The 21,603-nt window shown below is 40.9% G+C and overlaps 1 protein-coding gene across 1 annotated transcript in view; it reads right to left on the bottom strand.

Annotated features, from left to right (window-relative positions):
• Window positions 1-21,603, bottom strand: part of wnk1b (WNK lysine deficient protein kinase 1b) — a 98,245-nt gene that overhangs the window by 40,314 nt on the left and 36,328 nt on the right. The window contains exons 3-5 of the mRNA XM_085375867.1: window positions 6,948-7,120; window positions 3,513-3,733; window positions 2,603-2,760 (exon numbers count right to left, since the gene is read on the bottom strand). Coding sequence (XP_085231993.1) covers window positions 2,603-2,760; window positions 3,513-3,733; window positions 6,948-7,120 — 552 coding nt within the window. The remainder of the gene's footprint in view (window positions 1-2,602; window positions 2,761-3,512; window positions 3,734-6,947; window positions 7,121-21,603) is intronic.

Genomic DNA, 21,603 nt, shown 5'->3' on the forward strand with positions numbered 1-21,603 from the left:
ACTACGATAATGTAATAGTTTGATCAAATTGATGATGCGATTTTGGTTTTGTGAGACCGAGAAGAAAGACAAAAACTAATCAAAGAACAGGAAGGTAAGAGAGGCAGAGAGCCAGACGGACATGTGGACTGAAATATACTGTCTGAGTTTATTCCGCCCAGGAAGCTTCTTAAATTAAAACGAGAGATTCAAAGACTGAAAGATGAAAGAAGGAAGAAAAACAGGGAGGAAATCCTAATCCAAATCCCTTCAGTTTGAATGGGCTGGACTGTATGGATGGATACTAAAAGAAGCTGAAATGAACATTTAAATTGAATCTAAATGCACATTAATTAGAGTTTTAACACATGGGTTATTAAGATAAAAGCCAATCAGCTCCTAGTGTGGCTATTAAGTTATTAATTTTTAAAGCTCGACTCTCCTCAGGTAACAGCAGCAGTTGTTTAAGCTGGAGAGGATCCTGCACTCATCCGTAACAAATGATAAACTTCTTTTAATTCAACGACATGCACCGTTAGCCTGGAATTCCAAAATAACTGTAGAGTGTTTGAGCATCCTATTTGTTTAGCACTGATACTTTAGCAGCATTAAAAATGTTCCATTTTCAAGAATCATTACACACACAAAGTGTCATGTTCCTGAGTCCTGGACCGACGGTTTTAAATTTAAGACTCTGATTCTTGTTTGTTTAATATTCCATTTGGGTTTTTTCTTTCAGTTCCTGTTTATACACATTAGCATTCTGGTAAACATCACTGGAAATTTTTATGTTATCCTTCTACCACATCCCTCTTGTGTCTTTCTGTGTCAAGTTTAGGTGTGACAGAATCTTAAATCTGGGTGTAGCAGGTCACCTATTTTATTTTGGTAGTCTTTTGTCTCCTGTGTTTTGTTACGCTCAATTACTTTCACCTGTTTCCTCTCATTAGCCCTCAGTGCGCCCTGTGTCCTTGAATAAATTAGCAATGTGTTTCATTTGTTCATTGTCCTGTTGTATTGTTTCCCCCATGTGTTGTGGATTTTTGGCACTTTGCATTTTGGCCTCAGTTTTAGATTTATGTTTTGGACTTATGAGCCACGACAAAGACGGGGCTTTTGTTTTGAACTCGGCCCCTCTGTCCTGCATTCAGATCTTGAAAATGAGAAGAGATTTCAAGAATATTCCTCACGTCTATTAAGCATCACTGTCAGCATCCAGAGAGCTGAGTCGAGTGACGAAAAGAGGGAGACAGCGCTCATCTGTCTGTCTGTGTGTGTGTGTGTGTGTGTGCTGGGGTGATGACCTCAGCAGCACTAGGCTTAAAACAGCCTGCATCTGGTCCTCTCTGCATTTGCTTTATTGTCTGTCTCTCCAGCCAACTGTCAACTAAATTTTAGAAAAGGAGGGACATTAACAAATCTGAGAAATCTTATAAAATCTGACTGGATGGGATGATGCCAGACGAAGAAAAGAAAAAAGTAGGAGTTTGTGCCAGTACATTTTTTGAAATGTAATTTGTGGCAATCAGAAGACATTTTCAATAACTCAACAAATAACTAAACTCACCAGACAACATAAAATCCATGTTATTACTTTCATTACGCAGAAAATTTCATTACTGGAAATATTTCTTCTTCTTAAATTTGTCATTTCAAAACCAAATTAATCTTTTATTAGACTAAAGCAGGGGCGGGGAACTCGAGGCCTCAAGGGCCGGTGTCCTGCAGGTTTTAGATCTCACCCTGGGTCACCTGAATCAGATGATTAGTTCATTATCAGGCCTCTGGAAAACTTCAGCTGTGTTGGATCAAGGCCACATCTAAAACCTGCAGGACCTTGAGGCCTAGGGCTCCTCCCCCCCCCCCGACTAAAGAAATCACTTTTTTGTCATTCATTGTATTTTGAACTAAAAATCTCTTTTGTAAAGAGTAAAGAGTAAACACAGAACCTTTGTTTAAACCTGATAATTGATTAAATGCAACCTCAAAGACGCCCCAGAGTGCTACCAGTGTTCCCACTACCTCCCCGCTGGGGGTGTGGCCTATTCCCTCAGGCGGGCGATAAAAATACGTTATTCTCATGCACTGTTTCATTTCAGCGCAGTGTGTCACTCTCACTGCTTTTGCTGACATTTATGGAGGTGAACTGTACTCTCCCCAGCTCGGCTCACAGCGTTAGTGTTTATGGGACAGTTGAATTAATTATACTGCATTACACTAAGTGGAATAAAAGCTTCTCAATAAGTGTCAATTCGTCTAAAATAACTATAGACTGACTATCGATTTCAGATTTGCGTTTGGGAAAAGTGCTTTCCGTTCGCTTTTATCCCTTCGCAAGACAAACTGCAATGTAGTGTGAGAGGGAGAGAGCATAAGCAAAAACATAAGACTAATCAGGGCAAAAACACAATCATATGACTGGATCTTCTGCAGCTCATGCCAAACTTGTTAATACAGTCAGTAAACAAGGGTGAGGAGGAGTGGCTCACAGCGGAAAATAGAGACAAGAGGCAAAAACAACAAACGAGACGGTTAGATACAACATAAATGGGACCAACTGGTTTCCTACCACTCTCAGCTGATGCACCTGCAGGTACAGACTGAGCAGAGAATGCATACTTACACTAGTAACTCGTCTGTAGATCTGGGCAGCGTTTTGGCATTCGGAGTAGGGGTACTCTGAGGTAGCCATCTCCAGCATACACATCCCAAAAGCATAGACGTCTACAGATTCATCATACTTTTCCTCATACATCTCTGGAGCCATAAACTCTGGTGTACCTGGTGATTAGAAAGTGGAGAAAAACATGTATGTTATGCTAGGACATACTCCTACCTAACTTGCACACCATGATGTACAAATACTGTATAAATGATAAAACATAAAATCAGAGATTGAAATCTAATAAACTCCAGCTGGAAATAAAAGGGCTAAAATTTCAAACCTGCATCCACTTAGTGCTGCCACAGACTCAGTTTGTGGAAGTGAAGCCTGAATACTTGAGGTTTGCCTAATTGCTACAAAGAAGCAGTGAGATTTACTGAGCTTCTCATTCTTGTCTCAAGTGCAGAGAAGAGTGTATATTTACGTACTTGGTGCGAGCAGAGCTTGAATACCTGTGGTCAGCTGTACAACAAAACTACTGAAAGGTACCCAGGTTATTATGAGGGAAAACTGCAGACTCAAAGTATGTGTCATAAACATTGTCCGAGTGCGGTGCACTTTCGGTTTATGTGTTTGTAACGGTTACATTTCCAGACAACTGAATCCCAACTTACTAACAGTTTCTTTGGAAGCCGTATCACTTTTCACATGCCTGCGGTTAGCTTTAACAACCAGACATTTTTCAAGTAGTAAAATTTATCTACAGTGGGCGTGTACATAATGTGCCTATGCATGTAAAGTGGTTATTATCGCCGCAGCGAGCTCAAATAAAAGATCCCAGTTATTTCAGTTTCGCAGCCTTCGCAAACCACATTTTTGTGTCTTAGCATTTCTGAGAATTTGAGATGCTGCGTATGCACCGTCCTACCTATGACGCTCTTGGCAAAAGAGGCTCTCTTCAGCGTGGCCAACCCTAGGTCCCCTATCTTCACCGAGCCCGTGGGCCCTGTGATAAAGATGTTGTCGCATTTCAGGTCTCTGTGAATGATGGGTGGCGCTCTGGTGTGCAGGAAGTGAAGGCCTTTCAGGATCTGTCTGCACCATGAACGCAGAACTTTGATTTTCATCACCTTGAATCGCTTCAGGTAGCTGCAGGACAAAGAAATCTCACATAAGAAACTGTGTGTTTTGCAAAGCAAGAGAAAGTGGTCACGATTATGCACACAGGAGGAGATTCAGCTCTTGTATCTTGTTCAAGTGGCCTTTGTCCCGGCACGCTAGCTGCCAGCATATGGCCTCTCAGAATATCACACTGTGTAAAACCACTAGCTACAGAAAATCACTTTTTTTAATGCAGCTGCTCTACTCTGCATAAAAAACTATGAAAGACACAGCTATGCAAGGACCGAATAAGGGAGTAAAAAAGCAGAAACATGTAGTGCTGCACAGAAATGTCTGAAAGCAGCTGTAGAGTCAATGAGCAGCCAGCACTGATAATCTCTGTCTTTATTCAGCAGATTGTTATTTACTTGTTTTCTCCGAAGGCAACTATACACAGCAATCAAAAGGTTTCGACTACTGTCCCGTACATGCAACATGTGCCTGCACCGGCTTCTATGAATCGGGATTGTATCTTACGTTGCTTATAATTCAACCAGATCTTCTTCTGCATCAGTTCTTTTTTCTCTCTCTTCACTAAACTTGGAACACATCCCAGTGCGGAAAGCAGGGAAACACCCTTTGACAGGTTGCCAGGCCATCATAGAGCCAACTCAGATCCACACCTGTGGGTGATTGAGTCGATCCACCTGGTTTGTAAGTCTTTGGAATGTGCGAGGAAAATGAGAGGAAATTCCACAGGAATGTTACAACAAAACAGCAAAGTACTGTGAATCTAGACTGAACATTTCTCCTATTCTTAGCAAAGCACTGCACTTGATTGATTTTGTTTTTGATTAAATCAGAGGCAGTTCTTGTTATTTCCAAGAGCTCTAAGAACTCACTCAGAAAACATTTGTCTGTCTTGATTAGCTGACTGAAAATCAATTCAACTCTACAGAGAAATGTGCGTCTTCCTCTTCTTGGTATTGTGCCAAATGTGACCAATGAGCACAGTAGGTAGGGCGTACTCCTGAGATCAACCGCCCCGTGAGTCTTCTTCATGGTGTGCTAATTTCACAGCCTTAAAGCAGGCAGAGGAGCTAAGTAATCGTGGCTTTGATCTAATTAGTGTATTTAATTCAATATCCAAGCTTAGCTCAGAAATGTCCCCATGGATCTGGTGAATAGCAGGCAGCTGACTGAACTATAGACTGACTCTGCAAACAATGTTTCTGTCTCAGCCAGCAATGCCCTCTTCCAGCTCCGCTTCCAGACAGCTGACCCGATGCAGAGCGACATCAATAAGTCTGACTCCAGCATTACCGTCAGCTCCACGGTGTCACTGGCTGCTCTAATAATTCAGCATCTGCAACTCTGTCCTAACTGACAAGTAATTCTCACATAACACCGTGTGAGCATTACAGCATAATAGAGCGGTGTGCTTAAGCCACATCCAGACTGCTGTGTTACAGCCACAGAGGCTCAACAACTTTTAGCTGTGACCCAGTATCTTTGACGGAGCAGAAAGCATCCATTAACGAGCAATGGAAAGTACACTCACTGAGTGCTGGGCTTAACTGAGCATTTTCGTTTGGTGCCACTTTATACCTCTACTCAACTTCTTCCCAGAGAAAAACACTGGATATTTGCATCCTATACTTCTTTCTAAAATCCTGCATGCATTCCTGAGGCTGCCTGGGGCCTTTCTTTGTGGAGTTTGCATGTTCTCCCTGTGCTTGTGTGGATTCCCTTCAGGTTCCCCAGCTTCCTCCCACAGTCCAAAGACATGCTGGTTACATATGTGCTTATAAATTGGCTGTAGGTGTGAATATGAGTGTGAATCTTTGTCTGTCTCTCCTATGTTAGCCCTTTGATAGACTGACTAAATCTTCCCAAGGTGCATCCTGTCTCGCGACAGCTGGGATAGACTCCACCCCCCTGTAGAAAATAGAAAACTATATTTGTTAAATGTGTGTTTATTCTGTGGTGTATGCAGAGGACTGAGCGTGTCTGCGCAGCTTCTCTGTTAAAAAAAAAGTATGAAATTTTTGTAGTCCTCCAGTGGAGGGCGCTACGGTTCTTGTTAGTGCTGTTAGTGCTTTGCTCACAGGTTTGTCACTCTACCGAGCGGCTTTCAAACTGTACGTCTAAGTATCAGTTTGTCTATTCATCAGAATATTTGCGCATAACTCTCTCACACTGTAGTCTTCTGTCTCCCTCTCTGTCACTTTAACCTAAACTAAGTGGACGATGACCAGTGTCACTCCTGAATGATGTCGGGAATGAGAGGAATGTGCAGCAGAAGCAGCAGCTGGCAGGTGGGCCAGTGTCGCATGATGTACTGTGTGACGCAGGCTGTGTCACCCCACGTTTAGCCTTCTGTTGTGTCAGGAGCTCAACAATAGCATTGACAAACACAGATGCACATCTATTCTAATCGGCAAAGAGGCTTGCATTCAGTCACGGCATGTGGGGTGACAGTCTGAGAGGCAGACACTGACAACTGCTCGTTGAGCTGGCAGGCCATCAACGTACAGTTTGTCACATATGTACGCTGAAAATTACCTCAAACACGTTGATGAACATAACAGTGTTGACACACCCTCAAACTTTTCAAATCCCAATCAGACTCACAGAGGCCCCCAGGCTGAGAGTGTAACCTCACAGGATCCCAACATGTGTTGTGTCCTTTGCCCTGATAAGATCGAGCCATTTTCGGCGACACGAATGGGACCACAGCAGTTTTATTCAACTGTTTGGTGTCCAAAAAGAGAAATAAATAAAAACTCAAAAACTGCATCAAAGTTTTGATGATTCTGCGTCATTTCACCCTTTGTGGTGATGTAAGTGACATAAATACCGTACTTAACACAGGCAGGCTGGCTGACTCACAGCTGCAATCAGCACTGAAACATCAGGATGTGAGGTGCTTTTAACAGTACTGTGAAAGGCCATTTGAACATATGAAAAGAGAGAAAGACTGCAGATTAGTTTAATAGCAAAGAGGACGACACGTGTGTGTTTTACATTTCAATGAAAGACTGGAGGTGAGTCATCATCTGTGCTGACAGTGCTCTTCAAGAGAAAAATGTCAGAATGGACTCTACTGTAAGTGTGGGTGTTAACATCACGCAGTTCACACCTTTCAGTCACAGCTATAGTTTTCAGTTCATGCACATGGGTCTGGTGTCCTAATATTTGGCTTCTCAGAAGATTCCTGCACAGCTTCTTAATCTTAAAATTCTATCCCTCATATACTCACGTTTTTAGCGTGCCAGATGTCATGAGCTCAGTGACGAGAACGATGCATTTCTTTCCTTTGCAGGGACCCTCCCAGGAGTCATAGAAGCGGACAATGTTAGGATGCTGGAGACCCTTCAGCATGCCGGCCTCCTCTTTGAACCGCTGACGCTCGGACTTGGACAGTTTACGATCCTGCAAACGGGACAGAAAGGGAAACTTGGTCACGTGTACACAAAAACCGAGAGAAACATTACAACGTGAATCAGAAGGGAGGGAATGTTTTTCCTAAATTAATGCTGTGTCAGTAGTACAACATTATTACAGCATGTGCAATTACAATCAAATCAAGTCAGGAAGAGGCTCGAGGGCTGGAGAGGAGAGCTAATCAGAAGAGAACAAAGAGATTACGCAGAAACGAAAATGGGAGGGGAGGAGAATGACAATTCCTATGAAACATGACTCCATATAAGCTCAGAGAAACTGATAACAATAATCTTTTACACTGATGAACAGCAGCTGAACATACTGTACTGAAATACAAGTGCAGATGAAACGGGGGGGAAACCTGATACTATCCGAAAACCTTTCTGCATTACACTAGTAAAGGACAGGGATAAAAGAGAAGTGTCCTTTCATCTTAACTCAAAGACTCCACAAAAATCCATTAGACAGAGTGACGAACAGCTCCACACTCGATCTTCTTTTGACCTGAGCTGTGCGATATTTATTGGTGAAGCACTCTGTTTCAAACCAAAGGCTAATATTCACACCTGTGTTGCATTTATGTGTTCATGAAATTTTGCCAGCAGTCCTACATTTACAAAATTAGTCAGTGTTCAACCAATTGACAAGCTACTCGGGTGACTATTTTATTGGGAAATATAAAACTGTTAGGGTTAGAGGATGATTTAAAGAGAAGTTCATTGTCTGAAAACCCAGAACCAGAAAATCATAAGACGCTAACCCCCCCCGATCGCTATCTAAGTGAAAATGGACTCAAATGCTGCAGTAAATGGCTTCTTGATAATGAACACACATCAAATCCTCGGCTTCCACCACCTACGTCATCATTGTTATTCTCAATGGGAATTGCAGTCTCCAGCGCTTGCACCAAGCTTCAGCTGTCTTTACCTGAAGTGGTAGCAGCCTCCCAGTAGGAGGTTGACCAAAACAAGCTGAGAAAAAAAAAAAAGCCACAGTCTGCATTCCTCCCTCCTGTGGAATACTGGCTTCTCAGAAACATCCTCCACACATTTTAACAGGAATTCCAGCTCAACCACTGATACCTCAATAAAAACACAAAAGTCAATGTTAGCAGGGGACCTGCTGTAAAAATCTTTAAGCATGCCCGCGTTTGTGCGTTTGTATACTGACAAATATGTCAGGAAAATCCTAAGTAGTTTACTAATAAACAAGTGAACGATCACTCTGTGCTGTCTTTTTGTTGTTATTGTCTTCTTTGGGCTCTTCCTGTCATCCTGGAGGTCACTTCCTGTTAAAAGGGAGTTCTTCCACCCCACTGTCACCAAATCATTGCTCATAGAGGATCGTCTGACTGCTAGGGTTTTCACCTCACCACAGAAAGTGCCAAATCCATATTCACAAAATAAAACTAAACTAAATTGTTGCAATTTAAAGGAGTATATTATTTAGTAAATTGTGCTAGGCTTGTTTATCAATTTTAGTGGGAATGTCTAATGGTAAGCTTAATATCTGTGTGATTATTTGCTTTTGTCTGCATGTGTTTTGAACCGCTCTTCACCAGCTCTGTGTCTAACCATATTTGACACATTCAGCACATCGCTCCCCAAAAATAAACAAAATCACGGCTGCCTGACGACGATAAAATAAGGTGACGACATCTCAGTACTCACAGGATTTAGGCCCAAAAAAGTCTAAATTTCTCTAAATTATTAAGTCTGGCAGTTACAAGCAAGTTGAGCCAGATTTGGGAAAAGGATTAAAACAAATATGAAAGAGGTGCTCCAATTAACGTGGGACAAACAGAAATTCGTGCTTTGACAGAAAGTCGTGACACATCCAGGTCGTTTCATAACGTCGGTGACCCTTTTAGAGGATGAAATTATGGGAAAGTGAACTGACAGATTGGTTTACAGATGAGCACAGAAAGAGCAGCAGGATTGACACACGGGGCTGCGTCTCCATCGAGGTGCAGACACCACAGTATACAGTCTAAAAATATAAGAAACGGCAGTGGTTTAGAGGCTATAGACGTCAGAGCTTAGACACCTACTCCCATAATGTTACAGGGATTATCGCCAAGGCAACCACTTTTTAAAAAGAGGTCCAATGAGGGCACATCATTCAACTCTTTTATTTTTTCAGTCCAAAACATCAACGCTGTCTTTCATAAAATGCTGTTAATCTGCTCTTCTTTTTTTCTAAGCTTTGTATTGTTTTATTTTAGTCCTCTATTTGAATATGAATCCGACCCAACACAAAACATCCAGTGCATTAGCAAAATCATCTGAGACAGACGAGACACTTGCCATCAATCATTCAAATGGTTTTAAAGCTTCAGTACACAGTCTGATTTGATAACAGCCCCACAAACCACCCCAAAAACCTTGGACACAGTGGCGCACCGGAAAAATTCCTGAAAATTTAAGTGAACAGATGGAAACTTTTAAATCCAATAAGTAGAAAAAGAAGTGCTGTATGGTATTTTAGATAAACTAATTTAGATTTTATGATGTTATTAAATCACCATAAAAATACCTTTTATGCAATATTTGATCATTTCAAGCACTTGTGTGTAAATGTGAGGGGGAATTTTCTTCGTTCCTTTTGTGTGTTTCTAAAAGAATAAATCTCCACTTGCGGTACCTTCAGGTTCTTAAATGAATTTCTCAATAACACGACTACTAAACCCCCAGTTTGAGTAGTAGTTTATTTTATAATGATTGTAGTTCTGAAGTCAGTTAAATTGTGTGTACATGGGAATATTTTTCATAAAGAAATAAAAAAAACTATCACCGTTTAGACCACTAGCTTTGACAAACAAACAGCCGCTCAAACAGTTCGGCGCTGCTCGGTCACAATGAGCAAGCGTTCGGAAATGTTATAAAGCTATTAGAAAATCTTGTGAGCTCCTTCAGAGATTAGGACAATCTCTGAGGTGATGATCTCATACTGTCATATTGTATAACCCAGGGCCTCATCTATATCATATGACTTCGAGAGTGAGAGAGAGAGAGAGGAGAGGGGGATGTCGGAAAGGTTTAGTGTGTTTCTGAAGTGCATTAATGTGTGTCAGGGAGGGTGTGAGTGTTTTATGGCCTGTAACATCTTATCCCTTTATCCTGCAGCAACCATTTGCCCAGCGATAGCCCATTAGCAATCGACACACAAAACATCCATGTGAGTGCTGACTGTACCCCCTCGCTCTTCTATTATCTCTTTCCTATTATGATCACATGACTCCACGCTCACCATGGCCGTAGGTCACCTGACTGCCTGGAAGCCAGCATTCCATTTCCCAGCAGCACTTAGAAAAGACCCTGACCACTCATATCTCTCCTAAGACACCTCCCTCTGGGCATTAGAAGATTTACTCAGTCGTTGACTTAATCACTCATTCATGCACTCACTGTGTGTGTACTCGCATTTCTCACGAGTAAATGTGCAAAAACAGTCAGATTATAAGCAAGTGTGTTACATGTAACATGTGCTGCATAAGGTGAAGATTTGGTTCAAGGTCAGGTTTAGGGCGCTATGGTTATTGTTACAGTTAGTCTGCAGGAAATGCATCCAAGTCAACACGATGTTCTCTCAAGTAATGAAAACACAAGTGCATGTGTGCGCATTTGTGTCCACAGACATTGGCCTGAGAAAGCAGACAGCAAGTCTAATGGGGCTGCTAATCCATTATTAATGTTTCCTTCTTCGTTCTAGTGTATAAATGGACACACACACACACACATCTCTGATGCACATAGTAGTAGTGGCTCCAGCACTCTACTCAGAGACAGTGGATTTATATCTAAAAGAAGAGCACGTTTAAAATAAAACAAAGCTGGTGGTAGGATGCGGGTATTTAAGGAATCAATTTGATCCGGGACACATTAGTCACGTTGTTGGGGATGGATGTTTTCTCTCTCCCTCTCTCTCTCTTTATCCCTTCTTTTCTCTCCATGCTTCAAAACATCATGAGACTCGAGTTTGTCAGACTCAAAAATATCCTCACTTTTCATTCAAACCCACATCTCTCTCTCTCATTCTCATACACGCGCATTTAAGCGAGACACGCCTCCACGCTGGAATCAGCAGCCTCTTATCTGACACTCACACACACACACACACGTACAGGTCTTTTTAACATAAGGACTTCTCACCCTCTAATCCCTGCACTGTAATCTTACTGTGTTCCCTTAGCCTATCTGACAACTTGAAAGAAGCCACGTATACACATCCCTGCATAAGGTGACAGCACTAAGTATGCCTGCCCTATTTGCACAGCACATGCACTCACATACAGCCAAGGCAGTCCAGACAGGCTGGCAGAAACACAACCTGCAGTGTTACAGTATTAAGCAGTTTCCTGCAGAGATGCTGCAAGCTGATACCCTCTGATCGGCTAATTTAGCCTGGACATCCCTCTGTGCTTTAACACTATGATCATGTGATATGCTCCTCTCTGGTCTGTTGCACCCCGACAGGAGATCAACACCCGCAGCACCAGATGGACCGAACAAGAAAACAACGCGAAAGCCAGGAAAGCACGACGTAAATTTGTGGTATCTTCTTCAAACTTACAGGATATTGTTTAAGTGGCTAATCCCCATGGGGACAACAGATGCCTAAATATAGCGTAAATGATTACACGATTACGTGATGAGAACTGTTTCTCAGGCTTTACATTATATAACAGCAATTTTATTAAGTTTTTCTTTTTAATGAAAAGGACACAAACATAAGGAAAAGAAGGGAAAGACACTGTTCTGACAGTTTAATTGGTTGGGAAAATGCTAAACCATCAGGAACTTCAACTGTTTCACCAGCCAAGACTTGTTACATATCTGTTAAAGTTTCTGATCCTACCAGGTGTTACAGGGAATTGAGATCAGGGTATTTCCCAGTGATTTAAAGAAAAATCTGTTCCTGATTCAGAGGAAAAATACCTGCAGGACACCAAGATTTTTAGTGTGTGTGCGTTTATGGTGTGCGCTTGTGAGTGGCCAGCAATGCTTTCAAAAACTAAAACAGACAGGGCACAAGACTGTCCAATCAACCTCTCTGTAATCACAGGAAACCCTCATTTCTGTAGAAAACTACAGGAAAATGTAGAATTCATCAGCAAAATGATAAAGATGCAACTGTAAAATGAAAAAGTACATTATTATACATGGTTAGGATTTTATCAATGGTATACTGATGTTCACTGAGTGAATATCAAATATTACACCAGTTTAATGTTGCAAAATAAGGCCAAAAAAACTAAAACACTAAAAGAAAAAGGGGATTTTGCACGGCGTGCCAAATGAACCCTGAGAGTTATGTTCCAAATATTGCGATGACGAGCAAATTGGCAGATTCCTGTAGGCTTTGGGTCCAAGATACGGAGAAATAGAGTGCTTAGATCCAGTTTATGCTGCTAAAAACATTAACAGATGTTTTGTTTTAAAACCAGATGATGCATCCATGTCAAAAGTTTTTAATACGAGGAATGTAAGTGGTGAGTACTAAGCAATTTCGATATCGGAACTTCAAGCCTGGACATTTCTTGGCATTACCTGATACACGTGAGAATGCAAATGATTGGATTATACATTAAGCAGTCTTTAACCTGCCAGCCTCCTCATAAAAATCAGTGTGATGGTGGAATGCATTGATGTGCGAACAGCTAATACGCCCCTGGCGCTGTGTGTCCTGCATCCTGCATAAACTACCCAGGTTCACCTAAATCACATTCCCAGAGGTGCGATCGCAACTAAAGTGCACCGTTTCCTGTTGTGTGCTACATGCAGCTATCCAGCCTCATCCCAGGTTAATGTCGACAGAAAAGCTTTCACTAAAACAAATTCTATCACGACACAGTATCGTGTTTTTGCTATAATCGTGCAATCCCTTCAAGCAGCCTAACCGTGCAATAAACTTTTGATCCAAATCTGCCAGACTGAGTTGCTGACCCCATTCGAATTTCTTCTAATAAACCTTAAGAGTCCTGACCCGAATTTTGAAGAAAGTTGCAACTCGAGAAAGGAAAACAAGGACATGTAAATCCTAATTACCCCTTAGCTGAGTGAATGAGCTGGTTCGTGTCTAGATACTTTAAAGACCTCATCGTGTGTGCGTGAAAAAGAGCCGGTACGTTCCATTAAGACCCCCCACAGTCTGGAAACATTCTCCTGCAAAGAATACCCCCACCACCCCCATTATACCCTCACGCGCCTACACATCTAATAAACAAGAGTGCACAAAGGCCCACACATGCCTCACTTAGGCACACAAACCAAACCTCGCCAAGACCTTTACCACAGCTTGTTATGGTTAGCCAGCAAAAGAGAGCGCGAGAGAGAGAGCGGAACAGAGAACGAGCATCTGTTGTGAATAAGAATGGATGAAACGAGACGAAACAGAAGGCAGAGAAAGTCGGGACTGACTGATCATTTCAAAAAGGCATTCACACCTAAACAGCGCCTGTCTTTGCGTTATGCTGTGGTCTCTCACTCGGCTTTTGCTCGGCTCACTCGGAGACCCCCTTTCCTTCCTCATATTACGGTGGTTTTTGGTTTCCCCTCAATCACCACTCTACGTATTGCAGTAACCAGGGCCATGTGTGCACGTGTGTGTTTTGTAATGCTATCTAGGTGCAGCAGAAGCAGTGGGTTCAGCAGAAAATGAGGTGAGATACATGATGTTCGCTGAACATATTCTGCTGGACGAAATGTTATTTATGGGATTTATGATGGTTCGGTTTACCTTCTCCTACAGGTGGAACACACACTGATGTTCTGGGGGTTTTTTTTTTCCTTTATCTCATTCGTAGACAAACAGACCCATTCATGGGACCTCCGGCTGTGTGCCTATGCTGTATGCTCATGAATGTTAACAATAGGTGCCATCTCATCCTGCCACTCACTGTGCACTATTGTCCCAACTCTTTGTGTTGGTGTACACTGTGCAGCCAGGCACACACACACACACACACACACACACACACACACACACACTCTGCCAGTGTAGTCATTACCCTTTGCTCTGTTGGTCATGCTTCATCTCCCCTCCCCTGCTCTGTCTCCTCAGTGTTTTTCCTTGGCAATTTTTTTTACTCCCTTACTATCCTACACATTTTCCATTCACACATTCCCTCAGATTAAGAGCAGGATGGGTTTTAAATATGGCCCCCCTTCTGACATCAGCCTCTACGATTTAGTCACTTGATCCAATCTTGATCCAAGGCTAATGAGAGGAAATCTGAGGATAACGAGCGGAACTTCTGGTGTAAAGTTCTTCGCTCTAAAGTGTTAATCTGCAACAGCATGCCATGAACAAAGAATCTCATTATACCTGGAATAATCCCAATTCCAGGAGCTAATGAGTAAAACTTTGACACGCCAGCTTCATGATGACCAAACAGGATATAAATAATGATATTCAGCATTTCGACTGCCTTAAAAACAAAGAGCGAGGCACAATTCATCGCCCTTTGAACATGCTCAAGTTACAGGACATGGTTTCTTACAACAAAGCTTACAGTCTAATACCGCACTAATGCCAACAGGCATAAAGCAGGACTCTTATAAAGCTGCATTCATTGAATATAGTTTTAAATGAAATGATTAGCAACCAACAATGGGTTCCTTTGTTGTTCAAACCATAAACACAGATCCAGTGAAGTCACATGAAAAAAATAATAATAAAAATAGGTGGATACAGTGGAAAGGTTACCGCTGGCCACAACGGAAGGGTTTTGAATTAAGAAAGAAAACAGTAGCTTTGCTGTAGGGAACAAGCTGTTGTTTGGTTTAGATGTTTATTTTCATTAGCTGTAATAAATCGCTTGCTTTTTACTTTCTTTTAATTTGTGTCATCCGTTCGTGAGTTGAAGACTCAAGGAAACGGAATTGAAATATGAAGATTTTAAGCTCCCTTTAATTTCGTAATTAGTTTAGTATGCGGTGGTCCAATTAATTCTACACAAGCAGTCTGTACTGAGAGTTCAAAGTTCAGAATCCTGTCTCCCTTGAAAACACCGAACAGTCTTTGAATATTTATAAACTTTTACGCGCTCTAAATAATATTCAGTCTTAAAAATGTTCTACTTTTTTACATCGTCGTCTCTTCTAGGCAAAGCACACCAATACAGCACAGACAGTACAGTTCCCAAACACTAAGTGCTGCCCCTCAGCAGGTTTCCCAAAGCTGACCAATCAAAAAGAAGCAGGCTTTTACGGATAGAAGACGCTGCTAAAGAGACAAAAGCTAAATTCTGTTGTTTCAGAGAATGAAGTGGGGGTCTGCATAGTAGGATATCTGTTAAAAAGTGGATTTTTTGTAACTAATATCATGCAAAGCTACTTTATTAATTCAGCATAATAGATCCTCTGTGCCATTGAAATGAGTTTGCCAGATCAAGTGTGCATAATCACTTGTGTTCGTGTAGCAGTACTGTATGACGTGAACGTCACAATGCTTTTGAAGCCCATGCCTCTTTTCTACCTATTTGTGTGCATGTGTATGTTGCATTTGTGTGTATATAGCGATAGGATATTTCTGTTTAAAAGGCAGTAGTCTTAATATAGCAGAAATCCACCTGCATGTTAACACATCATAAACAGATGAGACAGAATGGAAATGATCCTGAAGTGTATACTCCTCAGACCTTTAAATCTTATTTAATGTCCCTTCAACTGAATGAGTTGTATGTTCAATGCCAGGGGGAAAAAAACAAAAGCATGCGCTTCTGTGAAAGTCTCTGAAGTTTTAAAGAAAGAGGAAACATCCCATATACCAAATCAAATCAAATCAAATCACTTTTATTGTCACATCACATGTGCAGGTACATTGGTACAGCACATGTGAGTGAAATTCTTGTGTGCGAGCTTCACAAGCAACAGAGTTGTGCAAAATACAATAATGTAAACAAGCAAAATACAAGAATGGCTACATCTGAAACTAATAAATATATGTACAATATATAATAGTATATGCATTTCTGGATGTGTATACTAAATATTTTTCTACGTGTGTGTGTGTGTGTGTGTGTGTGTGTACACATATTTTACAAATTAAATAGAGTAAACAATAAATAAAATATATAAAATAAAATATACAGAGTGAGACATGTGCAAAACAGTGGCGTTACTGTACAGTATGGAGTGCATAATGTTAAAGTTCCAGTAGTGAATGTACTGTGGAAGGATCATGAATAAAATCCCTTTTAAATCCGACTAAAATACCAACAGATGCTACCGGCAGGAGTTCATTACGAGAAACCTAATATCCATGTCTGTGTGTTTATATGCTGTGTACGTTGGTGTGTGCCATTCCTCAATTCTATAACATGTAAATGACACATTACGCCGTGGCCGCAGTAGCCGATAATAACAGAAGGGTTGGGGTCAGCGTTAGAGAAGGGACTCAGACTGTCCCAGAAAAAAATCTGTGACATAATCTGTGAGGACTATCACTTTACACGCCATTAAAACTAGGCCTCCACTATTAATGCCTAAGCTGAACTTCAGGACTTCTCCAGTTTCACTTTAAAGATCAGCAGCCATCAGCATCCAATCACATGACAGCACTTTGTGTGTCTTTGTGTGTCTTAACGCACTGCGGATGGCCTATTAAGGCATTCAGCTAGAAAATAATGTAGTTTAAAAAAAAAAAGTTCCTTTATTTAGAAAGTGAGCAAGTACAGTATGACATTGCCACAACTTATAAGATGTAATAGAGTCCAATGGAAGCCTGCAAAAACTTAGCTAGATTTATTTTCTTCAAAGACAAGATTTCTGACTTTGCTCTACTGGTCTCTGTAGAAACACTAACTATCATGTTTGACATGTGCTCATATGATATAATTTGAAATAACTTTAAACAGCACAATTTAAATCATACGATTAGAAAAAGACTAAAGAAGTATATCTTGTTTGGAAGGCTTTTGTTAAGATAAATGTACTTTTCTTAGTGCTTATTTTCTGATTATGTTTGTCTTATGCAGGCCAGTATATTAAGAGGCCACTTTTCAGTCATAAAGTGTGTCAAAGGGTTTGCATCTGAACAAACCTTTAGATTAATGTCCTTTAGAGAGATGAGGCCAAAATGGAGATGTTTTGCTATAATGCAGCGGTCCCCAACCTTTTTTGCGCCACGCACCGGTTTATGCCCGACAATATTTTCACGGACCGGCCTTTAAGGTGTAGCGGATAAATACAACAAAATAAAACTAGTACCGGTACCGAAAAAAAGAAGATTTATTCATAACACACATGAAAAGACCCAGGAAAACCGAGTTAACGATAAAAACGATAACAAAATAACGCTGAAAACTGATAAAAACCATGAAAACCATACATTTCACACCTGAGCCTCAACTCTCGCGGCCCGGTACCAAACGACTCACGGACGCCCGGGGGTTGGGGACCGCTGCTATAATGGACAGATTTTTTGGGAAAAATCAAACACAGCACCTCAGCACAAACACATCATACAAGTGAAAAGCATTGTGGTGGAAGGGTATCATACATATAATGATTACTTCAGGTTATTGCTGCTAAAGTTGGTTCCACAAGCTATTAAATCGAGCATACTTTTTTCACAGGACTGCATAGACTGCTTTTAAATTTGTCTTTTTTAAATGACTGTAGCTACGCAGACTTGGACTATGCTAAAAAAAATAAGAAAAAGCCTAACAGGTCCACTAAACATTTACCTGTTTCTTTCAACTGACTATTTATTTCTTTAAGCTATGTATTTCAATCTTTTTTAAGTATTAACTTATCTAGTTCACGACTACTTGACATTTTTCTATTTTTTATTGCAAATGTAATGTCAGAATTGATGTTTTTAATGAGTAAAGCATATTCTTCATGCACACCCTTGGAAACTGCAGAAGTATAAGTACCTCCAGTCAGGAATTATTACAATTTATCTGCCATACAGCATCAAGCACTTCTACTGACGCCTGGCAAACAATGATCAAAGACAAAGATGAAAGCAATATTTTAGGTAATATTTTTTGACTTAATATGATGACAACCTCTTCAAGGTTTGCCATGTTAACCTCTTTGTTACTTTAGAATTTCTAGATTTTAGATTTTTTTTTTTTTTTTTTTACAGATTTTTCCTTTTCACTGACACAAATTGACTGTAGGATAGTACTGGAATCACACTGGTGCCATGCACCAACAGGCCACTTGGATGACCTGATACTATCTTCTACTTTCGTGGGCTCCCCTTATTTTTTTAAGAAGCATCCTAGTTGTTTTGTTTTTACATAAATCATAATTTTAGGTCACAAACAGAGAGGAGAGTAAAAGCGTGTACTTAAAACTGTGTGCTGAATATTTAAAGAGCTCAGTATTTATGCTCTGTCAGTCTAACAACCACTTTAGTCAGAGGAACCAACAGGGTGTTTACATGAATATAGTGTTGCTGCAGCACAAACGCACACCGACTCGTAGGACACTACACACTATGTCAATGATGTGTTTGTGCGCTTGTGCCGTTTCAGACTCCTCCACAAGCCTGCAAGGCTGTCAACAGATTAACAGAAACACTGAAGGCGCACACATGCACACAAAGAACTACTAAAGGAAATGCACAGCCGGAGAAGAAACCATATGCATGTGTGCATAAATACACAAACGCACTCACACACACACACACACCACTTCACAACTCTCTTCTATACAATAAACATAAAAGGAGGATTAGCTCATGTAAACACAGAAAGAGAGTGGGAAAAGAGATGTGAGGAAATGAGACAAAAGAAATGGCTGGAAGTGGAAGTGAATGCAAAAGAACATCTGCATTTCCCCCCCTTTTCTGTCCTTTTCCTCACTTAGCAATGGCCCATATTTCCTTTGCAGCTGGTTGGTTAAAGCGAGGCAGAGCAACCCATTTAGGCTCCATCCTTGACCGGGGTAACCAGAGAAGTTGAACAGATACAGGCTACCGATAGAGCCATGCAATAAAAACTGAAGTAATCTGTGAGAGACAACTGGACGAGATCCAGTATGATCTGCAGCCAAGTGTTCATGTTTATGCGTGCGTGCATGTGTGTGTGTGTTTATGTGCGTTTCTCTGTGGGCCTGTCTGACGAGTGACTGTGGTTTTGTTACATGCAGGTTTTAGGGTTAATTTGTTCCAGATGTGAGTCCGTTACTGCCAAAGTGCACGGTCTTACAAGACATTAGCCTAGTTTTTCCTTGTACTTTCTTCAAGTAGCCCTCTGAGATGCACACACGCAGACGTTTGATTTGAATCAAACTGATTTAAACACACGTGAATGTTTAAGAAGACATCCATCTTTCTTGACTTTTCGCACCCTTTCCTTTTATAGGTTTATAGATGCAAACGCGCTGAAAACGAGCACACACGACAAACAAAGCAGGCAGCGAGGAAGAGGCGTGACAGCAGAAGCAAGGATGGAAGTGAGGTTACAGGAAGAGGAAATGGGCATATTTGTCCTCTGAAGTGTTTCCTGTTGGGACAACGCACAATGCAGAGATATTCCATACAGTGAAAAACAGCGTTTGTACACGTTTGGGATAATAACGTTTCTCAGGGAACAAGGAAATTGGACAAGACTGTGAAGTCCAAAATAAATAAAAGATTTCAAAAACACTGCGCTTTCCTTGACAGCTACAATCCAGCCAACTGTGAAAACAAAAGATGCGAGAGATGGAGAAAAGTCTAGAGAGGCAGAAATGGAGACTGGATTATATGACAATGATGCAATAACTGTGTGAATGTGCGCACACACAAACACACACTCATGGTGTAGGGTTACTGCAGAGGTGCCTGTCTGTCTCTCTAAAGCCTCAGTGAGAGACAGAGATGTCAATGTCACAAGGCCTGAGTCAATCTAACGCTTACATCAACTAGAAAAACACGCTGCCTTTGTCAAGCAAAATGAGGGCTGTGCCGCTGATGTTGTTGATGCATGAAAACACTGTTTTTCTGGTTTCGATTCGGTTGTTATTTAGCAAGAATTAGACGACAGAGTAGTGGGAAGGCATTCAAAAGTGCTAAGATGTAGAGAGGAATGGGGAAATTAAAGGGAAAGAAAAGGGGGCGGAGTATAGAGAAGGAGGGCTGATGGGAGCAGAGCAGAAGAGGAGATGAGGAACGGAAGAGGAGAGAAAAGCGGGAGGAGGAGACGGAGGTTTTAAGGATGATCAAGAGAAGAGAATGAGGAGAAGTAGGAAGAAGGGAAGATAATAACAGGAAAGAACGAGAGGACATGCTGGATTTTCAGAGATGAGAAGAGTGGGAGGGAAGATGTGCATATAATGAGCTGTCAATTGAGACAAAAGCAAACTTGTATAACTTCATAATGAGTCTCATTCTCGGGATAGATAAGAGTAATAATGGCAACGAGGCCTCGTAATGAGACTACTACAAAAATTCGCACACAATATAACAAACTTTTCCTAAAGTGAACTCTTATACCAAGATAACCCCAATTAAAAGTTTAACAAAGACACTTTTGCAAAAGGAGAAAAATCAAAAGGTTAATTCATAGAGCGACAGCCAGAATCAGTAGTTCTTACCTCTGCTCAGGCTAACATTGTTTAAAATAATGAGGCATGAAATAGCTTCATTTTTAAAGCTGGAAATGTTTCCTTTTTTCCCCTCTGAAGCCCAGAGCAAGCTCTTAATGTATTTTTAAATTCGAATTAAGAAGGTTGAGAAGGTTTTTACCAATATAATGATCCTAACTGTTCTTTTCCAAATTTCCACAGCCAGACTATGAACAACATAGTGCATGTAACCTGTAAGTATCACTAACATTGCAGTACAAACTGACCCCGATTCAAGTGAACTGGAGCAAAGAAGGGACTCAAACTGGTGGAAGAATCTAAAATACAATAAAGTAATAAAATAAATAATAAAATACTGTTATTTGATGCTAGTGTTCAAGTCTAGAACCACACATAATAGTGCTCGGAGAATGATAGAGCGCTATTAGCTGAAAACTTGACATATTGCTACATGATGTGCAGTTTGCTCTTTAAAAATTTGAGGAAACTGTACAACTGGAGAACAAAAGAAGAGTTGTCAGGACTAAAAACAACTATATATATTGCATGATGCCTACTTCCTAAGGACATGAAAGTCATATCCTTAAAAAGTAGGGGGGGGGTCCAACAAAGACCTGATACAGGACATGAGAGGTGGATCTGGTCCTTTGGTTGATTTCCTTACTGGAGCCTGAATGGAAGGTGGCTGTCAAGGAGCCATTCTTAAGGAAAGGACACACTAAGAAACGCTGAGCTTTGTACATTACACAAGAACAGGATTGAAAATCTGTGGCAACAGGTCCTATGGAGTGATCACTCAAAATATAAAAGTTTTCGTTCTAATTGTCATCAATATGTATGGAGGAGGTCAGGATAGAGCTGCAACATGGCATTTTTACAGCCATCTGTCATGGGTGGAGCTGTATTTTAGCCAGCGGTGTTGGGGATCCTGTCAAAATCGGTGTA

Source organism: Diplotaxodon limnothrissa, linkage group LG17 (assembly GCF_057381915.1).
Source record: "Diplotaxodon limnothrissa isolate DT_005_m linkage group LG17, D_limnothrissa_male_GT1.1, whole genome shotgun sequence".
Classification (NCBI taxonomy): Eukaryota; Metazoa; Chordata; class Actinopteri; order Cichliformes; family Cichlidae; genus Diplotaxodon; species Diplotaxodon limnothrissa.